The sequence below is a fragment of the Doryrhamphus excisus genome, chromosome 15 (assembly GCF_030265055.1).
Source record: "Doryrhamphus excisus isolate RoL2022-K1 chromosome 15, RoL_Dexc_1.0, whole genome shotgun sequence".
NCBI classification, from domain to species: domain Eukaryota; kingdom Metazoa; phylum Chordata; class Actinopteri; order Syngnathiformes; family Syngnathidae; genus Doryrhamphus; species Doryrhamphus excisus.
The window spans coordinates 952294-973119 of record NC_080480.1 but is presented as its reverse complement, the minus strand read 5'-3'; the positions used below and the strand labels follow the sequence as shown (position 1 = coordinate 973119).

General features: G+C 43.8%; 3 protein-coding genes and 1 long non-coding RNA gene across 4 annotated transcripts in view; 3 read left to right on the top strand and 1 right to left on the bottom strand.

Annotated features, from left to right (window-relative positions):
• The first annotated feature begins 155 nt into the window (after positions 1-155).
• si:ch211-120g10.1 (E3 ubiquitin-protein ligase TRIM22) lies at positions 156-4884 on the top strand. Its single transcript, XM_058049692.1, has 10 exons — positions 156-355; positions 598-727; positions 1202-1297; positions 2344-2445; positions 2519-2653; positions 2735-2872; positions 2946-2994; positions 3065-3091; positions 3837-3863; positions 3957-4884. The coding sequence occupies exons 1-10, from the start codon at positions 156-158 to the stop codon at positions 4514-4516; spliced, it is 1464 nt and encodes a 487-aa protein (XP_057905675.1). The 3' UTR covers positions 4517-4884.
• A 413-nt stretch (positions 4885-5297) lies between these two features.
• recql5 (RecQ helicase-like 5) lies at positions 5298-17290 on the top strand. The gene is made up of 19 exons (XM_058050002.1): positions 5298-5428; positions 5624-5745; positions 5857-6378; positions 6853-6949; positions 7012-7123; positions 7191-7353; positions 7418-7500; positions 12427-12645; positions 12716-12806; positions 13566-13602; positions 13679-13737; positions 14049-14119; positions 14205-14295; positions 14375-14503; positions 14629-15173; positions 15672-15717; positions 15781-15996; positions 16064-16136; positions 16204-17290. Exons 1-19 carry the CDS (start codon positions 5317-5319, stop codon positions 16326-16328), a joined length of 2913 nt encoding a protein of 970 aa, XP_057905985.1. The 5' UTR covers positions 5298-5316; the 3' UTR covers positions 16329-17290.
• On the bottom strand, positions 7519-11532 carry LOC131103662 (uncharacterized). Its single transcript, XR_009119639.1, has 3 exons — positions 11101-11532; positions 8697-8815; positions 7519-8622 (listed from the first exon to the last, which is right to left on the bottom strand). It is a non-coding gene; the product is annotated as an uncharacterized LOC131103662 (long non-coding RNA).
• A 336-nt stretch (positions 17291-17626) lies between the features above and the next one.
• The window catches only part of cdr2l (cerebellar degeneration-related protein 2-like), a 5090-nt gene continuing 1890 nt past the window's right edge, over positions 17627-20826 (top strand). The window contains exons 1-5 of the mRNA XM_058050057.1: positions 17627-17729; positions 17819-18026; positions 19378-19490; positions 19565-19713; positions 20224-20388. Of these exons, the coding sequence (XP_057906040.1) occupies positions 17948-18026; positions 19378-19490; positions 19565-19713; positions 20224-20388 (506 nt within the window). The 5' untranslated portion in view covers positions 17627-17729; positions 17819-17947. The remainder of the gene's footprint in view (positions 17730-17818; positions 18027-19377; positions 19491-19564; positions 19714-20223; positions 20389-20826) is intronic.

Below are 20826 nucleotides of genomic sequence, written 5' to 3'. Positions count from 1 at the left end.
TTCTTTTTACAATTTATGAAATATTTACATATAATCTATAATCGTATTATATAATATATATGACTAAATTATAAAAGAACACTGTACATTCATATATCAAAGCATGCAATTGCAAAGCACCGTCTTGACCTCAGTTGCCTCGTGACCTTACAAACATGGCCGCCCGCTCGGCCCACATTCGCGTATGCGATCGACGGGGAAAGCCGAGGATCTCCGAAGAGCCGAGCGGCAGGTTGCTTGTCAACAACGCCATTCACTGCAGCAGAGATCATCAGACTTCACAAGGAGCAACTCACCTTAGAACGCCAACCGAGTACCGGATCGAAGTCGCTCCTTTGGACGTCAGCGAAGAAATGTAAGTTTTGTTTTTATTATTTTTATTATTAAATATAGAGTAGGCTAATGCATGCTATTCATGCAGTATTATGACGCAGAAACCGACTCACCGCGTTTTATTACTTGCAGTCTTTGATGCCAAATGGGATGGGATTAATCTGGGTCACTCGGTCATGCATGAAAAGCTGCATGCTCGCTCATTCGCATATATATATTTCATCTGAAATTATGTCAAAGATCTGGAAATAAATTGTTTTTCAGCGTCATCACACAAGATAATCACATCTACTGTAACATTTATCCAAGAGGACCCTCATCACAGGTAGACAAGATGCTTCACTGTTTCCAGTTCATGGTGGAGCCTGTGAAGAACATGGCCAGCAAAATAAAGGTAAGTCACCCCTGCAGGATGTCCCTAGTGTTTAATATGTCAACTGGATTTGCTTTTGCCCTCTTCCACTCCAGTAAAGGGTCACCTTCATGATCTAGCAATAATTCATCCAACAATACCGATTCAATTGACAATCTCCAGATTGCATATTCGGAGTTATTGATAGAAATGTGACACTAAACCAAAAAGGGATGGGTTTGATTCACATTTTAAACTTTTTTTTTTTAAAGTGACAGACTCCTTTCCAGTTTGACCTGCTTGTTTTTTTCTTGGCAAGCGTTTGTTCGGCAGTAATTACATAAGAGCCATATAAAAATCATCTGATTGCCACCTTCGTGGTGCACAACTTTTTTTTCTTCAATGCATCTTCAACTTAAAATAACTTAAACTTAAGCAGGAAAAAACACCACAAATCACCTCAATTGCACTTTGTATTTCCCTCCTTTCTAATTCACTTGTGTATTTTCCTTCCAGGCATTGAACGTGAAAGCAAAGAAGAAGCCAGAAGCCTTGGAAGATGAGCAGCAATTTGTTGTGGAACTGGCTAAAGACCTGGGTCGTGTGTGCCAGGTGCTATTCACATTGTAATTATTCACCGACCTTGGCAGTGTGTTGAAATATTTCGCAACAACACGACACCACGCTCACCTGAGAATATAGTTCATGTTTTGCCTTCTTGGAGGGTGGAAATGCAAGCCCTTGCATGCCCTTTCCATACTGCTTGGATGCACCGGCTGCTTGTAGTTACCACCTTTTACCATAGGAGGGCACTGTTGGCCATGACTTTGTCTCTCCAGTCTATTGTAGTTCCTCATATTGTGGCCAGGTTTATTTACTTAACTTCAGAGAGTCACAGGTACTTATATGGGTTTATTAAAGTCGAAGCCTTTAATCACACTTCACATTCAAAGGAAAAACTATATTTTACATTCAGATACATCCAACAAAGTACACTACAGGCGTACCTGTCTGGGTGGAATTTGTGGATCGGAGTATGTTCTCTGGGTACTCGGGCTCCTCCCACAGGCTACAAACTGGCATTTCCGGTTAAGTGGAGGTTGTCTCGTCCCATGTGATTGACTGGCACCCGATCTGGTGACTCTGGATTAGAACATGTAATGAATGTTTGAGATGTGGTCCGTATTATTCTTATTCAAATATATCAAATTTGGATTTGAAAGGCGGGACACACAAGTGGGGGTTGGGGTACCATACACACACAAAAATGTAATGTTAGCTAGTCGCTAGGTGGCTAGTAGCTAGCCCATGTGTGTGGCAAGGTATCAAAACGCCAGGAACATGGCTCGATTGGCATAACAATAATAATAACAATTCTACCCAAGTCGCTGTAGTTGGTTACCATGCCTATCACATTACATGCAAATGGGGTGTTGGTGGTGTTTTTTGGAGTTTTTTCAGAAGGTTTTATAGTCAGAATGTGTGTTTCCAATGATCTGCATTCTTAGCTTTGTTGTTTTATCTGTTTTTATATCTTTAGAACAAATAGAAAAGAAAAAAAACATGTGTTTGTGTCACATAAGGATTGTGGATGATGGCCAAAATTCCAATCATACACAAGCCGAAGCCAATTTTCTTCTCTGTTGTCCTTACCGAAGGGTTCATCTGTCCTGGAGCACATCTGGAAGCAGGATGACGTCTGGTCAACTTCTCTCTGCAGGGCCTTCATTCTGGAATGGGCTTCTTTGTTGGAGAGCAAGGTATGTACTGTACCTGTTAGAGATGATTGCTTATGACTTATCGCTTTATTTTCAAAACTGCATTTGTCTGCAGAAGAGGCCCATGCAGACCGACGGCTGGCCTGAAACGACCGGCAACAAGCAGTGTGACCTGACTGACCGGCTGGAGGTGCAGAAGGCCAAGTTAGCCCTCCTTGATTGGATGAAAGACTGGCAAACTCAGCCTGATGTGAGAACTGGTAGTGCTCCTCCTGAAGATGTCTTGTTCTAGACATAATAATGACATATATCGGTGTTGACTGTTATTCAGCAAAGCGTTTGGCCTGGCAAATGTGTGGCAAAGGTTCTGGAAGACTTGAGGTCTGCTTGGCGTTGGGGCCACGTTCCAAATCTGCTGAACGCCATGGAGCTGGTGTTGTGGGCTCTACTGCTGGAGGATCCAGATCAGGTTCTTGTTCATATTCATCACATTTGTGCTTTGGCAAGTATCAAACCTGTGATATTTTGTTTTGTTTCTGCAGAATAGCATACCACAGCAGTGGTTGGTGTGGAAGCAGAAGACAGATTTTGGTAAAAACAAAAATAAACAAAAATTACTGTTTTTTTTAACAATTAAAAAATACATATATATATATTTCAGGTGCTATATCCTACATTCCTCAGCCAGGTCAGTGGCCTTCTGTTGTTTGCCATAACAGCCACCACAATACAGTAATCCCTTGCCGCTTTGCTCTATGACAAATATAATAAATAGAATAAATTATGCTGTTTTGTGGTTGAATATTTTTAAAGCTTTTTTCCCTCAATTAAGCATTTTTAAGCATAAAATAGCTAAATAAAATATAAGGCCCTTCATGAAAAGACGCAGTGATGAAATGTAGTACGAGAAGAGACACACAAGCACCTGCCGCAACAGTCTTTAATTTCAGACTTGAATGATCCCGCAACAGGCACTATAATCCCTAACATGTACTACTGTCACATTTACCGCAACATTCACGGCCACAAGTCTGATTTATGCCTTAAATGACTTATTTCTTTCTACTATATTACATAATACAAGCGTATAGGTGACTATAGGGGTGTTATATCATGTCTAGAGGGCTCTAGTAATGTTACACTTGCATTTAGAAGGTGCTAAACAGGTTTTCTATGTGTTACTTTCTCTTATATGGGTAACGGCGGTGTAAAGGTGACTATAGGGGTGTTATTTTGTGTCTAAAGGTCTCTAATAATGAAACCGTATTTCTACGGTAAACAGGTTTTCTGTGCTCTGAAAATATTCCATTTCATATCACAGTCACGACTGGAAGAAATTAACCGTGACAGACGAGGGATTACTGTACTGTACGTGATTGTATTGCAGTAAATATTGCATTTACTCATTCATGTGGTTAAATATTTTCTGCCAGTGTGGGACTGGATCACAAAGGCTGCAGGTAGAGTGTCATTTCATCAGAATTGACGTCTCTATGTTTCTCTCCCAGCCTGTCTTTGCGCTGCTAATTCAATAATTGTATGTTTTGTGCCAGTGGAGGTGACTCTGAACAAAGATACGGCCAACCCCGACCTTCTCATCTCCGGGGATGACAAGAAGATGCGCTGCGGCTTTGAGAGGCAAGATATTCCCAACTACCACCAGCGCTTTGACGCCTGGTGGTGTGCCGTTGCCGTGGAGGGCTTCCAAGCAGGTCGCCGCTACTGGGAGGTGGAGCTAGGTGAGCGAGATTGGCGGCTGGGCGTGGCCAAAGAGTCTGCCCTGAGGAAAGGGTTCAAATCCCTCAACAGCGGTACAGGTTACTTCACCCTCCGTTTGGAGAGGGGCACTGAGCTTAAAGCGCTCACGGTGCCCTTCACTGCCCTGCCGTCGGGCCTCATCCCCCACAAAGTGGGGGTCTACCTTGATTACGACGCTGGCCAGCTGTCCTTCTACGACGTGGACAAGCATGTCCACATTTATACCTACAACGAGCGCTTCCGTGAGAAGCTCTTCCCGCTGTTTGGCACAGTGGAGCTCACCAATGATCTGGTGATAAGGACCCCTGAAGTCAACGCTCAGTGTCTCTGTGCGACATCCTGCCTTTGGGGTTGAGGAACTTGGCAACTCTTCTTCAAAATCTCCATTACATAGCATAATAGTGTAAGTCATGAATATGCGCTTATGCAAATATAATAATCACACCCTGCTTTCAAACAGCTTCACGGTGTATGGTATGCTATTTATTTGTTTCAGACGTACTTAGTTACATTAAGGAACATCACGTGGTAATATTTGCACAACTGAACATGAATGAAAAGGAGTAGGAAGAAGCATACACTCCCCTGCCGCTACTCCTCTTTCCAAAATAAAACCCTCTGCTCATACAGTATACTCCATGTATTTTCAGGTGTTTGAAAGGAGGCCATAGTATCTATAATGTACCGTCTAATATCAACTGTGAATAAAATAAATCAATGGTGGACTCTTTCTTTCCTCGGCACCCAAATACATCACATATATTTCTATATAATGTTATATAGTACATATAATAGTATATATAAGTATATATAGACATTCCAATCGACCACCAATATGGATCCATTTTACAAATAGTGAAAACTACATACTGTACATTAAAAAATATATTTGTTGAAGGAAAAAAAATCAAGCACATGCATTTTTATTTAGCTAATTAAACCTAAGCTAATAAGCTAATAGTAACCACTTAGTAATATTGCATTCATATACAATTCTTTATTATTTGGCTGTTTCGTATCATATCAACTTTCAACAATGTATATAAGTCATTATTTAGTGTCTTAACTATATATTTTTACGTTTTTTAAATAAAACCCAATATTAAGCGTCGTCGTGACGTCATCGTCGTGCGACACCACCGCCGAGTTGTGCTAATGGACGAGCCGTCAACGACAACAACTTTAAAACAGGCTTTAAAAACCCACTTCGGGTTCAGTGGCTTTAGATCTAAAGTGCAGGAAAATGTTATCAAAGCGGTTGTGCGAGGTAAGTCAAACAGAATTATTTACGAACTTTCTACTGTGAATGGAGCTCTGCTAACTGCTAGACATTAGCATACGTAAAGCTCGCTCATAGTATATACTCGCTGTTAGTTTTTGTTTTTTGAATATGTCGGGCAGGTTGTGTTGTTGCTAGGAGGGTTAATGTTGCTAGGAGGGTTAATGTTGTGGCGTCTTGTAGGTGACAAGGATGTGTTTGTATGCATGCCCACTGGGGCAGGAAAGTCTCTGTGTTATCAGCTGCCTGCTGTCCTGGCTGAAGGCATCACTTTAGTCATCTCCCCACTAATTGCTCTCATTCAGGTCAGTTTGCTTTGTACCATCTATTATTATTATTATTATTATTATTATTATTATTATTATTATTAAATCTGATGTAAATGTTGTCACTAACCACAGTGTCTGCTTCCACAGGACCAAGTGTTCCACTTGAGGTCTCTGAACATCCCTGCTCACTCCATCAACTCCAAGCTGGCAGTAGGGGAGCGCCGTGCGATTCTCGCCGACTTACAGAGCAGGAGCCCAAAGCTGAAGCTACTGTACATCACTCCAGAGATGGTAGCTTCTCCATCATTCCAGCCTTACCTGACTGACTTGTGCTCCCGAGGCCTCCTGTCCTACATGGCCGTGGACGAGGCTCACTGTGTTTCCCAGTGGGGTCACGACTTCAGACCCGATTATCTCAAACTGGGTGATCTGCGTTCTCGCATTCCGGGGGTTTCCTGCATAGCGCTCACGGCGACAGCGCCCAAAAATGTTCAAGAGGATATTATTCAGTCGCTGAAGCTGCGTCTGCCGCTGTCTTTCACGACGCCGGTTTTCCGCTCAAATTTGCACTATGATGTCATCTTCAGCGAGATTCTTCCCAACCCTTACATTCATCTCCATGCCTTCATACGGAAGGCACTGGCTCTTGGCAGCGGCTCCAATGGACAGGTTGGTATTAAATAATATTAATATAATATCTTTTAACCATTCTGTACTTACATGTTACATGCGTTACAACACTGCACTTTCTTTGGTGGTATTACGGGAAAGGCCTTTATTGGTACTATGTGGTAGAACGTTCTAAAAACATAACAATGTGTTTTTCAATCAGGTATTTAAAACAAGCACGACTGAAATCCTCTTCAATCCTCCCGATTTGATTCATAAGCCTTTATATTTTCTTCAGAACAGAGGCTTCTCTTCTCTTTTGGCTTCCCAGCATGCCTTGCCACACTTAAAAAAAAAAAGTTAACTTGATTTTAAAAAAAGTTGCTGAATTTCCATGTTTAATGTAATTGTTGTCTATTATTTCTCGTAATAGTCGTACCCCCGCTCTATGATGGCGGACTCCCACTCTCCAGCATACAGTATTTGGTCCTGAAGAACCCTGACTTCCTTAACGCATGTGATGTCTTTGAACAGGGCTGTGGGATTGTGTACTGTCGGACCAGGGAGGGCTGTGAAACCGTAGCCTACCAGCTTACCAAACTTGGCGTCTTAGCAAAGCCATATCACGCTGGTAAGTCCTCTTCCATAGTGGCTTGTATTGGAATCACTGTGTTCATTGCGTTTGGTGTGCAGGTCTAAAGACAGAAGATCGCACAGAGGCCCAGAACGACTGGATGCAGGGCAAAGTGATAGTTATTGTGGCTACCATCAGCTTTGGGATGGGTGTAGACAAGGCCAATGTAAGGTAAGGTGTGTTGGTTGTTTTTGCCGGTCAAGCTGTTGCTTTATCGTCGGTTCCATCGATCCCACAGGTTTGTCGCTCATTGGAACCTTGCAAAGTCCATGGCCAGCTACTACCAGGAGTCCGGCCGAGCAGGCCGAGACGGACTGCCATCCTTGTGTCGCATTTACTACTCCCGGAAAGATATGGAGCAAATTAAATTCCTCATCCACAAGGAGGTTGCACGTAAACAGGTCAGTAAAGCAGCATCTGAAGGCTCTGCATCAGTTCAAAGATTTGATTGTCTTTTGCTTGCAGGAAAAACGCAACTCTGTAAAAGAATCAGACAAAGCAGCCATCACGGACCTTGGCGCCATGGTGTCATTTTGCGAGCAGGAAAGGTAAGTAAAGACCACAAACACATAAAATGTTATTTATTGCCCTCAAGATAGTATGACAAATACAATCATCACATAGTCACGCCATTGTCTTTGGGAAATAGTTATTACTCACCTGTTTACATCAGGGGTATCCAGAGTGCAGCCCGGGGGCCATTTGAGGTCTGTGGCTGTTTTTTATTAAGACATTTTTAGAAAACAAGAATAAAGTCAAAATATTCAGAGAGAAATAATGACTTTTCAAGAATAATGTCACAATAATATGAGAAAAATAACAATCATAGTAGTTAAAATGCCAAAGGGAAAAAAAACAATAGGCGGAATAGGTTATAAAGTTCTTACAAGACTAAAGTGAAAATATTATTGGAATAAAGTCATTAATTGGAGGAAATTTACAAGAAAAAAAGTTGAAATAGTTGGAAAATGAACTAAAAAAAAGTCCAAATAGAAAGAGAAAAAAAACTGTATTGTAATGAGAAAACAAGGAAAAATAATGTAATTTTAGGAGCATAGAGTTGAAATATTAAAGAAAAAAAAAGCCTTTTCCAAAGCCATATGGCAGGGTACAAACAGAACAAAGTTAGTTGGGGAAACAAGTCTTAATATTTTTAATTACAAGAACAAAAAAAAAAAAAAAAGAACATTAAAATGCAAAATAACCATGTTGCATGTCTAGCAGAACTTGGTTCATCAAGTAATACCTGGATGACCTGCAATATAAAAATTTTTTTGGTTACACGTATCTGTACGTTAAAATATGGTTGGTGTGTGTCGTCCTCCTGCCAGTGTGTACGTGGGCAATCCAAGGAATGCCGATATTCCTGAAAGTCTGGCAGCTTCAGCCGATGTGTTTAGAAGTCAGGACATCTTTGTTAGTGAGAGTTGCTGTGTTTTTGGGAGGGTGGACACACCCGTCCCAGTTTCGTGAGCGGTAGTCCCAGTCCTGGCACACGCTGTCATTGTGCAAGCTGGCAGCCTTGGCCAAAACCTGTTTTAAGTTTTGGCATGTAGATTAGATGCTTGTAAATGTCCGCTTCCTCCTCTTGGCTCTGCGGCTGCCGCAGCTGCTCCGGCGGCAGCAGCAGAAGCTGGCACAGATCACCAGCATTGTGATGACGACCACCACTGAAGGAGAGCAAATCAACAGTCACCGTGATTAGAATGCAGATTCTTTGTCATGGCCCAGAGCGGGGACTCACACATGAATATTAAGAGGATGATGAAAGCTCCCAGCTCGATGGGGGTGGCGTTTGGCAGAGCCAGCAGCTTGGCCCAAATCTTGTCCAGGAGGCTCACTGCTTGTTCTTTGGGGTCCATCCTGATGAGGCAACAATGACAACCGCCTGAATCCACTTTGTTTACTTTCCTTCACGATATTAAGGCAAGAGCTCTCCTGACTTGACCGACCTGTTCATGTGGCTTTTTTAAGATATATATTATATATACAGTCACATACTGTTTAGTTTATACAGGTGGTCCTCGGTTTACGCCCTCTCGTAAGGTCCCTCCCATTAGGTCCGTAAAGACGATAAAGATGGTATTGTACTGTCTAAGGATGACAAATCGGTGGTGGATAAACAGATCACACAGTCAGAAATCACAACGCTGGTAAAACACTACACATAACTGTCAGTTCGCTATAGTATCCTTGAGCATGTTAAAGGATCTGCTCCTATGAAAGCGACAGTTCGTTCATTTAATTTCCTTATTGTATTCAGTGTTTTTCTTACTGTATTTGATTTAATTACAAATTTAATTAATTTAATTACAAATGTTATTATTAATTAATAACATTTAATTCTGTTTTCCGACAGCAGCCTAAAGCTGTTACTGTCCATATGGTCCATCAACACAACCCAAATCCAAACCAGATATCTAAAATGTGTCTATTGATTGTGTATATATTTAACATAACAGCCTATATAACAAGTATCTGACTAAACAGTGCTGTCAATTAGTTTGTTGGGAAAATACAAGACGTTTAAGAAGCACTTACCTGGGTGCAGAATATCAAACAACTATGGAGAAGTTTGTCTACGAACATGGAACTACCGTATAGTTTTCATCGGGAATGTTCGTGTAAGCTACGTTTAACGACACCCGTATTTGAATTAGCACAAGTAAACAGGATATATCTTTATTTTCAAGTGGGTGGATGGGAGGTCGGTGGACTTTGGTCAAAAGAGAAGCGAAGAAACCGAATAACCTGGCATCCCTCAGCCGGAGCTCCTGTGCTTTATTTACATCAGCGGACTTCTGACATCGGCTACATCGGCACGAAACAGACGTCATTTATTGATGGGTTTCCGTGATTCCTGCTGCTTAGAGGAACGACGTAGCGCATCAAAGACGGGGCATTATGTTATATCTACACCATGAATGTGGAGATGGTGGTCGCCGAGACCACCGTTGCCAACTTTCAGTAAGACAATTAACTATTGGCGGGCCCGGAAGTCGCTTGATGACGTCATCGTCTAATTTGCGTATAATTTGCATGCGAAATGCTGTTGGAAAAACGCTTAAAGTGAACGAAATACCTTCATTAAAACATTTTAAAATGGGCACAATTGAGTAGAGAATAGAGATTATGTTACGTTTATTCTATGGCTCGGTGAGGTTCGTGATTAGCACACTCTTCTGGTGAATATGTGTAATAGCAAGTGGTTTAGCAATTACTTGCATTTACTCCCAAATAATTATTAAGATAATCCACTTCATTTTAGACTAACAATAAAATATAAACACAGTCACTGCTTCCACTGCCAGCTTGGAAGTACTACTTCTACTTTGATAAACCACGACTTCTTTGTTGGTGTTTACGACTTTTTATAAACTACAAATCGGAATGAGTTGGTCCCGGTTGCCATAGTTGCTGGGGACTCAAATTTCACGGCTTCGGAAATATATTAATGAATAAATCGGTGCTGTGTTGTGGTTGAATACAGCATATTATTTGTGAAAACATTGAAATATACTATGTATGCAAAAATACAAATATAAGGCATTCGGAAGATGCATTCAAAGATTTAGTATTGATATGTAGTACTCCACACTGGCCACCGCAGGAAGTACCGTTCACGATCGGAAGTAAAACAACAACAAATGTGAAATGTGAGTTTATGTTCCGACTTATGTGCTTTATTTTCTCTTACTGTGTCTGCCATGTTGGGTAATATGTGTGTAACGCTGACTATAGGGGTGTTATTTCATTTTTGGAGGGCTTCAATAATGGCAAAAAACGCATTTAGGTCTCTTAATTTAATCACTTATTACAGTGGTGTCTGGAAGTACAATACAAGAATTAATCGCGATTAACGAGGGATTACTGTAGGTGATCAGCAATGTGTGAGATTATGTCATGTTTTTAAACACTTATTTAACTCCAGAAGGTAAAATGAATGACTTAGGCGGTGTTGGTTTAATGTTGCGCAGCAGTAGCCGCACCTGTGTGCTTCTTAAACACTTCATAGAGCTGCGATATTTAAGGTGTGCAATGTTTTCCTAGATCCGTATATGAGACCAAGCATTGTATTGGAATGGCTGGCTACTTTATTTCCTTGTCCCTGACTGCACGTGTGCACAAACAGGCTCTGAAACACTCACCTGTGTTAGTCGTCGGCGTTCTCACACGCTCGGCAAAGTCCAGACCGTGACGGAGTGAACAGACAAGTTGACAGCATGGCACCTCCTCCCTGAAGGAGTTCCTTGCAGGAATGTGGCTTGTTTTTGTTGCTGGAGCGAGTTGTCATCCAGGGGTCCTCAGACGCTACCTGAGATTAGGGCTCATCATTCTTCAGGTCTTTTCTTCAAATACACACAAAACAAATCCAGTGTGTTTTTTTTCTTCTTGTCTGCAGCTTTAGTTGGAATGTACTACTCTAATACTGTAGTGTGCCTTCTTCCTAAGATGTTTTCTACTTTTCAGTCGAGTCTTTCCCCACCTCCTTTGTGCAATGATTTCTCTCTCTTTTTTCGTGGTGCAGACAGGCACGTCTCCCCTGCTCCTGCAATGTAGTCCACATGTTGTTAAAGTGGCTCCAGACGCTGCCTTTTTTTTGTGTGTGTTATGTAACGCAGGATGTAACACTCGTGTGACGCCTGTTGTTGTTGTTGTTGTTCTTTTTTGGAACAAATAAATAAACCCACAGCAAGGGTTTTAGGTAGGAAACACAGAGGACAAGAGTCAACACTTGCTAGAAAGGAATAGCAGTTATACTGTCCAAAAATAATAACATAATTGTACCACCATTTCACCATTATATCTTTGGAGTCAGAGTACAACTCAGCTTGAGTTTGAGATATGTTTGTTGGGGTAATGAAAATATCATTGACCAACTCTTTCACTAGGTCGCACAATTACACAATAATACACAATTTCTACCAAGAGATACTCTTATCTGTGATTTCTTATCTTTCAGTTGCAAAATGTACAAACATATGAAGGTTTGCAAGGAACCAACAAAACAAGAACATAGTTCAAACTTTTAGTAGTTAACACGACTAATATCGCAAGCAGTCACCATTTATTGGATGTGGCCATCCTTCAATGCAGTGTTTCCCACAGGACTGCAATCTACCTGTGGTGGATAGTGGGCAATGATGGTATTAATGCATGTGTTTACGTGTTTTGGCCTCTTGTCCACACGCAAAAGTGGGTTTCAGTCTTTGAAAACGGAGGTTTCTGTCAAAGTGGCCAGAGCGGTGCATGCATGGAGGGCAGGGTGTCCACAGGATGGGGGCCACTTTCATATGTTGTAGACATGCTAGAGATCGGTACATCTGTGTCTCAGCTTTGCGATATAGGTGAAAAGGCGTATTATTAGTCTTGAATCTCCCATAACGTTTCCCCTAGCTTAATATTTTGTGTGTTTCTCTATGGCCATTGTGAGATTGTTCTTACCGCTCATATGCTGTCTGTCATCCTGTCAGTTGCCGCCATGCCGCCATCTCCAAGTTTTTCGGTGACAAGCCACCAAACTGCTCGGGTGCCTGCGACTGCTGCTCTAACCCCAAAGTTGTGCGAGCCCAGCTGGAGAGGTTGTCGGCCCTCAACACCGCCATCAAAGCTCAGAGCAAAGAGTCCAGTGGCCCGTTTGGTTTCAACCTGAACGCCTACGAGGGAGGGAGTAATGGATATGGCTTTGAGAGGCAAGCTAACGTTTATGCTGGAGGAAATGTGACGCATTTGCATGGACTGAATTGTGACTTTGGACCTCAGGTTTGACGAAGGTGACGGCTTTCTTGAAGATGACTCCAAGAGGAAAAAAGAGTTCTCGGAGTTCTTCAAGAAGCAGATGATGCTCAGGAAGGTAGATTGTCCTCACATCAAATCTACAGTTTGTGCAGTGTTTGTTCAATGAGGTCAGCAATGCTAGGTTCTAGGCACACGCCGTTTTATGTTACCCTCCAGGGGAGCATCACAGTCGCACACTGTCCTATGGTCTACGGCAGGGGTCGGCAACCTTTACTATGAAAAGAGCCATTTCACCCACTTGCCCACTAAAGAAAAATAGCCTGGAGCCGCAAAACGTTGTATGTTTAAAACAACATTGGAGGGAAAAAAAAAGACGAGTTGGAGTACTCTTGCTAGTACTGGAGATAAACTTTTGTTTTTAAATGAGCTCTAATTTATTTTTTAGAATCGTCAAATAACTCATTAATAATAATTAATAACTCAAATAACTCAAAGTATTACTCATTTTCCTTCATGTTAACCTGTCAGAGAGAACTGGATAGCATCCTGTCTGCTCATTCAGTCACCAGTCAGAACTCAGTCAGGATGCATTCATGGTCTCACACAAAGTTGGATTTTTGTAAACTCATAACAAAGACGTGCATTTTCACCACACGGGTGCTAAAAAATATTCAAGCATTGCAAAGGGAGCCGCAACAAAGAGGCTGGAGAGCCACATGCGGCTCTGGAGCCGCGGGTTGCTGACCCCTGGTCTACGGAATTCTGAGCTTATGGAGTACTAACTCCTTGTAATTGACCTCTTATGTATTTCTAGTCGATATATGAGTCAGACGTTATCATTATATTTATTCTCGTCTTTCTGTTCTCTCTTTAGGGATCTGCCACTCAAACGGACAACTTCATTCCTCCAGGTAAAATTCAAATACCGCAGATATATCCATGATTGGGGGGGCTCATCTGTGCTGTGGGCTTGATCTTGCCGTGTAGATGACGACTGCCCCCTCAGAGAGGCCAACAGTCAGAGGATCCCCAGGCTCACCGTGAAGGTACGGCGCTGAATTTCAACAACGTAAACACATTCCTCATAGCTGCGCTATTAATTAGCACAGACACGCGGTGGAGCTGTTGACTGTAAACATGACTTAATATGCAGTCTGATGAACATACATTCACTTTCTTGTATCACATTACCAGGCTGGGAGGTGTGTGTTATGAAACAGTCATGATGACTGCGACAAAATACAAAGGGACGGGCATTGATACGCTTATATGTTTATTTGATGTATTGCTTTTATTATAACTCATTTATTTTGCTTTACATTGGTAATGTTACAAGGAGTTATACTTTATATTTTAGACCAGAGAGCACTGCCTGTGCCTCCTGCAGGAGGCCTTATACGGCCACCAGGGGGCAGACGACCCGTTCAGGTAAATACACAGACACACACAGTATTTGTTTGTGAATCAAGTATTATTTCACATTCCCGCACTGAATTATTCTGTTTGGTCTCAGCTCTCATCTGTCCCTAGCTGTGGATATCGAACACGAGGTGTTCAAGAGCAGCAAGTCTTCCAACTTGTACAAAGCGGCGATCTTAAAGAAGGTTCGGCCTGCCAGGGCATCGTTGATGTTGTTCATCCAGATTGTGTTGATGCGGGACGGACTGTTGTTTTGCCCCCAAGGCGGCCGAGATGAAGAAAGCGCCCGCAGTAACGGAGGAGAAGAACTGCAGCGGGAGCGAGGAGGCGGCGTCCTCTGCGTCCTTGCCTGAGGACCTGCAAGGGTTCAAATCTGCATCCGAGGTCTACTCCGTAAGTCACCGTACTAAAATCCTCTTATTCTGTCAAGCGCCACGGTAAGCCCACCCCTGCTTGTAGGCTTGTAGGCGAGTCGTACCAAAATAATCTAATACTACCTTACCTAATTATTCCTCCAGATGAAGCGTAAGAGAGTTGGGGCAGGCCACAGCGGCTTGTGCAACCCCCACCTGGCTGCCAAGGATCTTCTGAAGCCCTGCATGGCGGACAGCACGTCTGATGAGGGGACGCCAGGTGGAAGCTCAGGTGGCGTGCGCGAGGAGCTAGTAAGAAAATGGAAAGATAAGGTCGTGCCTCTAACATCATCCAGCCCAGCCACAGCAACACCATCCTCCCTCTCCGCCTCGAGTAGCCCAATGAAGCGAGGCAGAGCTCTCAGCAAGAAGCAGCAAAAGCTGGCAGAAGCGGCAAAAAGCTCCCGCAGCATCTCACAATATTTTGAGAAGACTCAAGCCACGATGGAGCCGGACAACCAAACTGCTGCCATGAGTCCGGAGAAAGAGGAGGAGATAAACCAGGAGCCTGAAGATGGCGCTGTGGAGCCAGTCACCCTGGATGGGAAGCAAGCAGAAACCAAACCAGAAGTCATTGTGATCGATGATGGCGGTGATGATGACGCGGTTGAAGAGACTTCAGAAGTGAATAATCTGCAGTCCATCACAGAGTAAGACACATAATGCACCATCTTCTGAAACATACCATTTTTGACCTGTGTTTTTAATGGAAATATAAATTCATAAGCCATAAGCTGGTAGTCATTTAGATATGTGATAATACAGGTAATAGCATACAATAGCACGCTTTTCATTATGCTTCACTGATCAAGTTTTCTTGCGAGGGTTGAGATTTAGCATTTTATGCAATGGGTCTCGAATGCACCATAGTTTTGTGGTACTAGCACTAGCTTTGGACAGGCAATCCGGCATCCAAAAACGCCTCGGAAAAACGTCTTCTCTTGAAGAGCTTGGTAAATAAGGGCATATCCTTTATTTCCACTTGCAAAACAATAGTATTTTATTGAAATTATAACCCGCAAGGCATGCTGGGTATATTCCTGTTATGGAAGTGAACACTTGGCTTGATTTTGCAGGTGATAAAAGCCTTGAGGGAGGTCTAGGCTCTGCTCTCGTACTAATCCCAGCTGATTTTGTTTACCTTGCAGACAGGAAACAACCGAGGAAGACCACGCTGCATCTGCGACACAAGAGGTACATCTCTGATTGAGGAAGCGTGTAGCGTTCGGTGACTAACCAGGACCGCTGTCCGAGCAGGCGGGCGTTTCGGAAGGCAAAAAAGAGCAGCCTCCTCCGGCGAAGCGAGGCCGTCCGTATGGGCGAGAGGAGAGTCGCCGGAAAGTAACCTTTGACCCCACCGTGCAGCAGAGAGTATTGCAGGATCCGACGCCGACCGTGACGCTGAAAGAGGCCGCTGACGTGGTGGTCCGCTATCTGGATCCGTTTTACACTCGGGGGAAATTTGCTAACAAGGTACGAGCATAGCGGCGTCTCTTGATGCTGGAATTCCATATGGACTTTCCCACTCTTGTGTTTGCAGGACCTGTTCAAGTCCTTCGCTCGCTTTTTGTCTCACCTTCTCACCGAGGGAGGGAGCCTGGGAAAGGGTCAAGGTAAAACGGGTACCACCCAACTTGTGCACACATTCGATTCCTCACGCTTGTTTCTGCTCGCCCGCAGTCAAAGCGGAGGCCAAGACGCTGATTAAGCAGTTCTTCCAGAAGGTGAAACGCTGCGAGAGGGAGGCCGACTGGAAGCACCTTAAAAGACCGGGTTACTGTAAAACCGCACCCAATCAGGAATGATGGGAGAGGAAATGAATATTTTAGGGCTTCCTCTTTATTAGTGCCTATCTTATTCCTGTGAGCTCAGGTTTCAGCACACGCGCTCGCTGATGCAGCCTGGCGTACGCTAGCAATACGGGCGCACTCACATTAGGACGTTGACACCGAGCTGGACCAGGGCGCCGCATCTCTGACTTCCTGTCATTCTCACCGTTTCTGTCGTGCAAGCGTTGGCGTGGGATTGGACTTTTGGATTATTTGGAGTCTGTATTTCATTTCTAGTAGCAAATGTGCTGGTTATCATTGAGAACGATGCTGAAGTTGACGTGCTGGCTGTGGGTGTAAAGTGGGCTCAAGCACGGTCGGCCTGGTGTGAGTACGCCCTAAAACTCTACAATGTAGTTTTGCTTTTAGCTTTCCCATCCAACTCAGTGATCAGTTTAAGTTTGCACTTGATGAACGCAGTAAATATGAAAGACGCAGTAACGTGAATAACGTTTTTCATATTGTATTGTTTATATTTAGTGTTCTAATAGTGTCTTTTTATTGCTGCTATATTTCACTTTGACTGACTTCAACACAGATACAATTCATTTGATACTTTGGTAGTATTTTGTGTTAGAGGCATAAAAGGCCTGTGGATGAAAGCCAAATATGGAACCTTTTTCCCCCCGAAGTCGTCAATATTTGGAATAAAGAATGCACACAAACGGAACAAACCCAGCCCGGTTAGGCGTGTGATGTGATTAGTGTTGATTAATAACGTCCTCGGTGTGTTTGTGTTTGGGGTGATGGTGGTGCTGCCTAGCTAGCGGTGACGTCACCTCCAGTTGTGCTGCCTTCACGGGCTGCTCGTCATATTCCAATTTAGCTTTAATTTATTTTGAGGTACACGGAATGGAGTCATCAAATATCCAAATATTTCTCAATAACATGATTAGTGAAGAATTACGATCAAAACGAGACGTATGTGTACATATGAAATGTTGCTAACTTTGAAACTAGTAATTAAATAACCAGATTCTGGATAAGTAACAATACTATGTAACATAGTAATTTGACTATTCGTTGAAAATGGATGTTTAAAATTTTTTAAATGTTTTTGTTAATTTTGCCGTATATTTGGAGTTTTCATTAACGCACCACAGTAATTACGCAAAATGGCAGAATGTTGTTTTTTTGGAACATAGGATGCAACACACGTCAAGGAGTACAAAAGAAGTAAGTATACTACAATCACAGAAATTGTCCTATGTATAATATTTTGAAATACTGATCATATTTTCCTTCCTATATCTCAAACTGCTTTGGCTTCGTAGATCGGGAGACTTGTCCCGTGATTTCCCGAGCTTCCCTGAACGCCTCAAAAGCACCGAGCAGAGCGGACGTGCATGATGCTCATCAAAGCCTGGTGGCACCAAGGCAAGACCCTCCCCACGTCCACTCCACGACCACGACGCCTTCCACCCTCACAGCAGCTGATGGTTCCAATACAATTTATTTCCCCACAGGTTGTTTGTTTTAGAATTACACCCTCGGCGAGGGTATAGCGTCGCCACGTTTTGTGTCTTGTCACTTCCGGGGGAGCCTCGGGCGAATTAGCCCATCACACCGCCGGTGGGAGAAGTTAGGCGGCCTCGATGCTCCGTGCGGGCAGGATGGAGGACTTCGTCACGGAGGAAGAGGAGCCCTGGTACGACCAGCGTGACCTGGAGCAAGGTGAGGCTTCTTCTTCTTTGGTCTGGTCTGGTTTGGCGATGCCATTGTGGGTCGGGTGGTGTATGTGCTGGCTTCCTATTCGGCATGGAGCTCCCTGCCTATTATTCCCATCTTGCCAGTGCAAGTCATTCCAAAAATAGCCCCACTGTCCTCCATTTCAGTACAATCCATCTCTTGTCCGAGTGTTGATGTTCCCTGAAAGCTACCCTCACACTCAAAGTATCTTCATCTTTATCTGGCATTTAGGATGAGGACCAGTGAATGCAACATCCACAGTGTCCACATCTGATCTGATTTACTTTAGTTATACTGCAACCGCGACAAAAGAATATCAGCAAATGTATCTAGAAGAACATCTGAGAACGAAGCTCGGCCTGATGGGTTCAACCAAGCCTTTTTATAAGTAAACACAACTCTACCGTTGCTACGGGTGACCCATTGTTGGGACATGTAAGGCGTGTACATCCTTGATGTATTTTTATGTTGATACACTACTACTACAATAAGTTAGTAAGTACTCCAGGTCCACGTGGTCAACCTAAGAAGTACTCCTGTATAAACTTTACAGTCATGTCGTCTTCTAACATAAACGTTGTTTAGATATTTGAGCTCTCACAAAAGCCAACAATATTCGTGTCAGTTAGGCTCCAAATGCTCTCGTTTGTAGTTGGGAGCTGATATTTACGCTGCATCTCATCTCAAGTCTAAAACTCCTTAAGCCATCCCGGCTTGATCTGATTAGGGATCCCCAGACCAGACCAACCCAGACCAGACCAGACCTCCTCAGCGTTTTGCCGCTCCACGCCAACGCCAACTTTCATCAGCTCACGCTGTCCTCGTGCACCAATTTGCCGTTATGTAACCTTCTCAGCTATCTGGTGATGATGAGGTCATTTTCATCCGTCGCGTGCGAGATGACGCAGCTGGACAGGAAACGTCATGGCGCCGTGCAGAAATAGGAAATACGTGCTCCTGCTTCGGTGTGAAATGACATAACACAGCACGTGACGGCCCCGAGGAACGGAGCTCAGTGGAGGCCTGCTTTCTCACAAGCTCCTCAGCACCTCGGCCAGCCTGGTCCTCCTCCTGTGGAGATGTGTCCATCACGTTATGTCATCTCACTTTATTCATTTCTATACTTTTTTTTTGTCTTTAAATATATAATTGACTTATTCATAAATATTATAAACAGGGGCATGAGCTAGCTGCTAGAATAGGACTTGCGCCCTCTAGTGGCAGAGGATGACGTCATCGCTATTACGTCACTATCCTACACCCAGGATGAAGCAGCGTTCCTGTAGTTGATCTCCTGGATGGAACCGTTTCTCAGTGTTTACGTTTGTCCCGTCAGACTTACACTTGGCAGCCGAGCTGGGAAAAACTCTCCTGGAGCGCAACAAGGAGCTGGAGGATTCCCTTCAGCAGATGTACATCAACAACGAGGAGCAAGTGCACGAGATCGAGGTACACTAAAACCCGAAAATCTCCTGGGACTTAACGAGGTGACCTCTTGCTGACCTCCTGACGTCTTTGGGCAGTACCTGTCCAAGCAGCTGGAGATGTTACGGGAGATGAACGAGCAGCATGCTAAGGTGTACGAGCAGCTGGACGTGACTGCCAGGGAGCTGGAGATCACCAACGAGAAGCTGGTGCTGGAGAGCAAGGCCTCGCATCAGAAGATCGACAGGTAGGCCTCTGGCGTCATGCCCTGGTTGCTAAGCGCTGTTGCTAGGTGGTAGCTTTACACAATTTATTTAGCAACCTTGCACTCATCCAGTGTACGATGAACCCTCGGTTTTTGGTCCAAAATGTCCGAAAGTAACACCCAAAGCACGGAGACGCCCATCACCAACGTATGGGACGCTTGGGCGAACGATAACCAAGATGGTGTCCAAAAACTGGACACCAGAAGCGAGCTTTGGCTGTATGGCATGCACCATCACGTTTGAATAGCAGCATCATGCTAGGTTAGCTTGTTCAGCTAAAGATGCTAATTGATGTTTTTTTCCGATTATCGATAATCTGAGCGCTTTCATGCGACTTGGTCACGACCAGGATACGAGTAAAGCTCCGAGCGAGCGGAGAAGGAAGCCTTTGTCCTCGTAAAGCCGCTCCTTGGGTCGCTAACAATAAGCTGTGATTACAGATCACCATGACGTGTGTGTGTGTACGTGTGTGTGTACGTGTGTGCGTGCAGGTTGACGGGCACCATGGAGACCTTGCAGAACCAGGTGGACTCTCTGACGGCACGAGTGGAGGAGTTAAGAACTCTGGAGGAGCTGAGGGTCCTCCGGGAGAAGAAGGAACGCCGCAAGACGGTCCACTCGTTCCCGTGCCTTAAAGAACTCTGCACGGCCCCAAGGTCACGCTGCTATTCTACTTTGTCGCACACGTTTTGCTTTTTCTTTGCCTTTCTGATGACTTTAGGTAACGCTAATCAACACAGCGGCCTCTTGGGGGTTACGTCATGTGACGCTAACCCGAACCCTGATGCTGCTCAGGTTCATGGCCCAATGAAGACTTGGACTTTCTTAGGAAAAACCCGTAAAACCAGGACAGGGTGTAAAAAGAGGACATTTGGTCACCATAATCTCGATGGTCTTCTTCAAAAAAGTGACCATTTTCTGGTCTTATTGGACACTTTGAGATTAAGATGAAAGCGTGCTCTTCTCGGCTCCCAACTAAAAGCCGATGGTCTTTTTTCATAGCTTGTGTTGGATTTCGTTGTAACGTTCAGACCTGCTGCCTTTTCCCAGATACGAGGACGGGTTCCTGTTGGGGAAAAACCCGTAAAACCAGG

What these genes read in the sequence shown, in the direction of transcription:
- recql5 (XM_058050002.1), top strand. Translation starts at nt 5,317, where the DNA reads ATGGACGAGCCGTCAACGACAACAACTTTAAAACAGGCTTTAAAAACC. An exon ending in GTAGACAAGGCCAATGTAAG is followed by an intron (nt 7,124 to 7,190) that starts GTAAGGTGTGTT and finishes TCGATCCCACAG; the next exon opens with GTTTGTCGCTCATTGGAACC. An exon ending in CTGCATCCGAGGTCTACTCC is followed by an intron (nt 14,504 to 14,628) that starts GTAAGTCACCGT and finishes TTATTCCTCCAG; the next exon opens with ATGAAGCGTAAGAGAGTTGG.
- si:ch211-120g10.1 (XM_058049692.1), top strand. Translation starts at nt 156, where the DNA reads ATGGCCGCCCGCTCGGCCCACATTCGCGTATGCGATCGACGGGGAAAG. An exon ending in ACATGGCCAGCAAAATAAAG is followed by an intron (nt 728 to 1,201) that starts GTAAGTCACCCC and finishes TTTTCCTTCCAG; the next exon opens with GCATTGAACGTGAAAGCAAA. An exon ending in CTGGATCACAAAGGCTGCAG is followed by an intron (nt 3,864 to 3,956) that starts GTAGAGTGTCAT and finishes GTTTTGTGCCAG; the next exon opens with TGGAGGTGACTCTGAACAAA.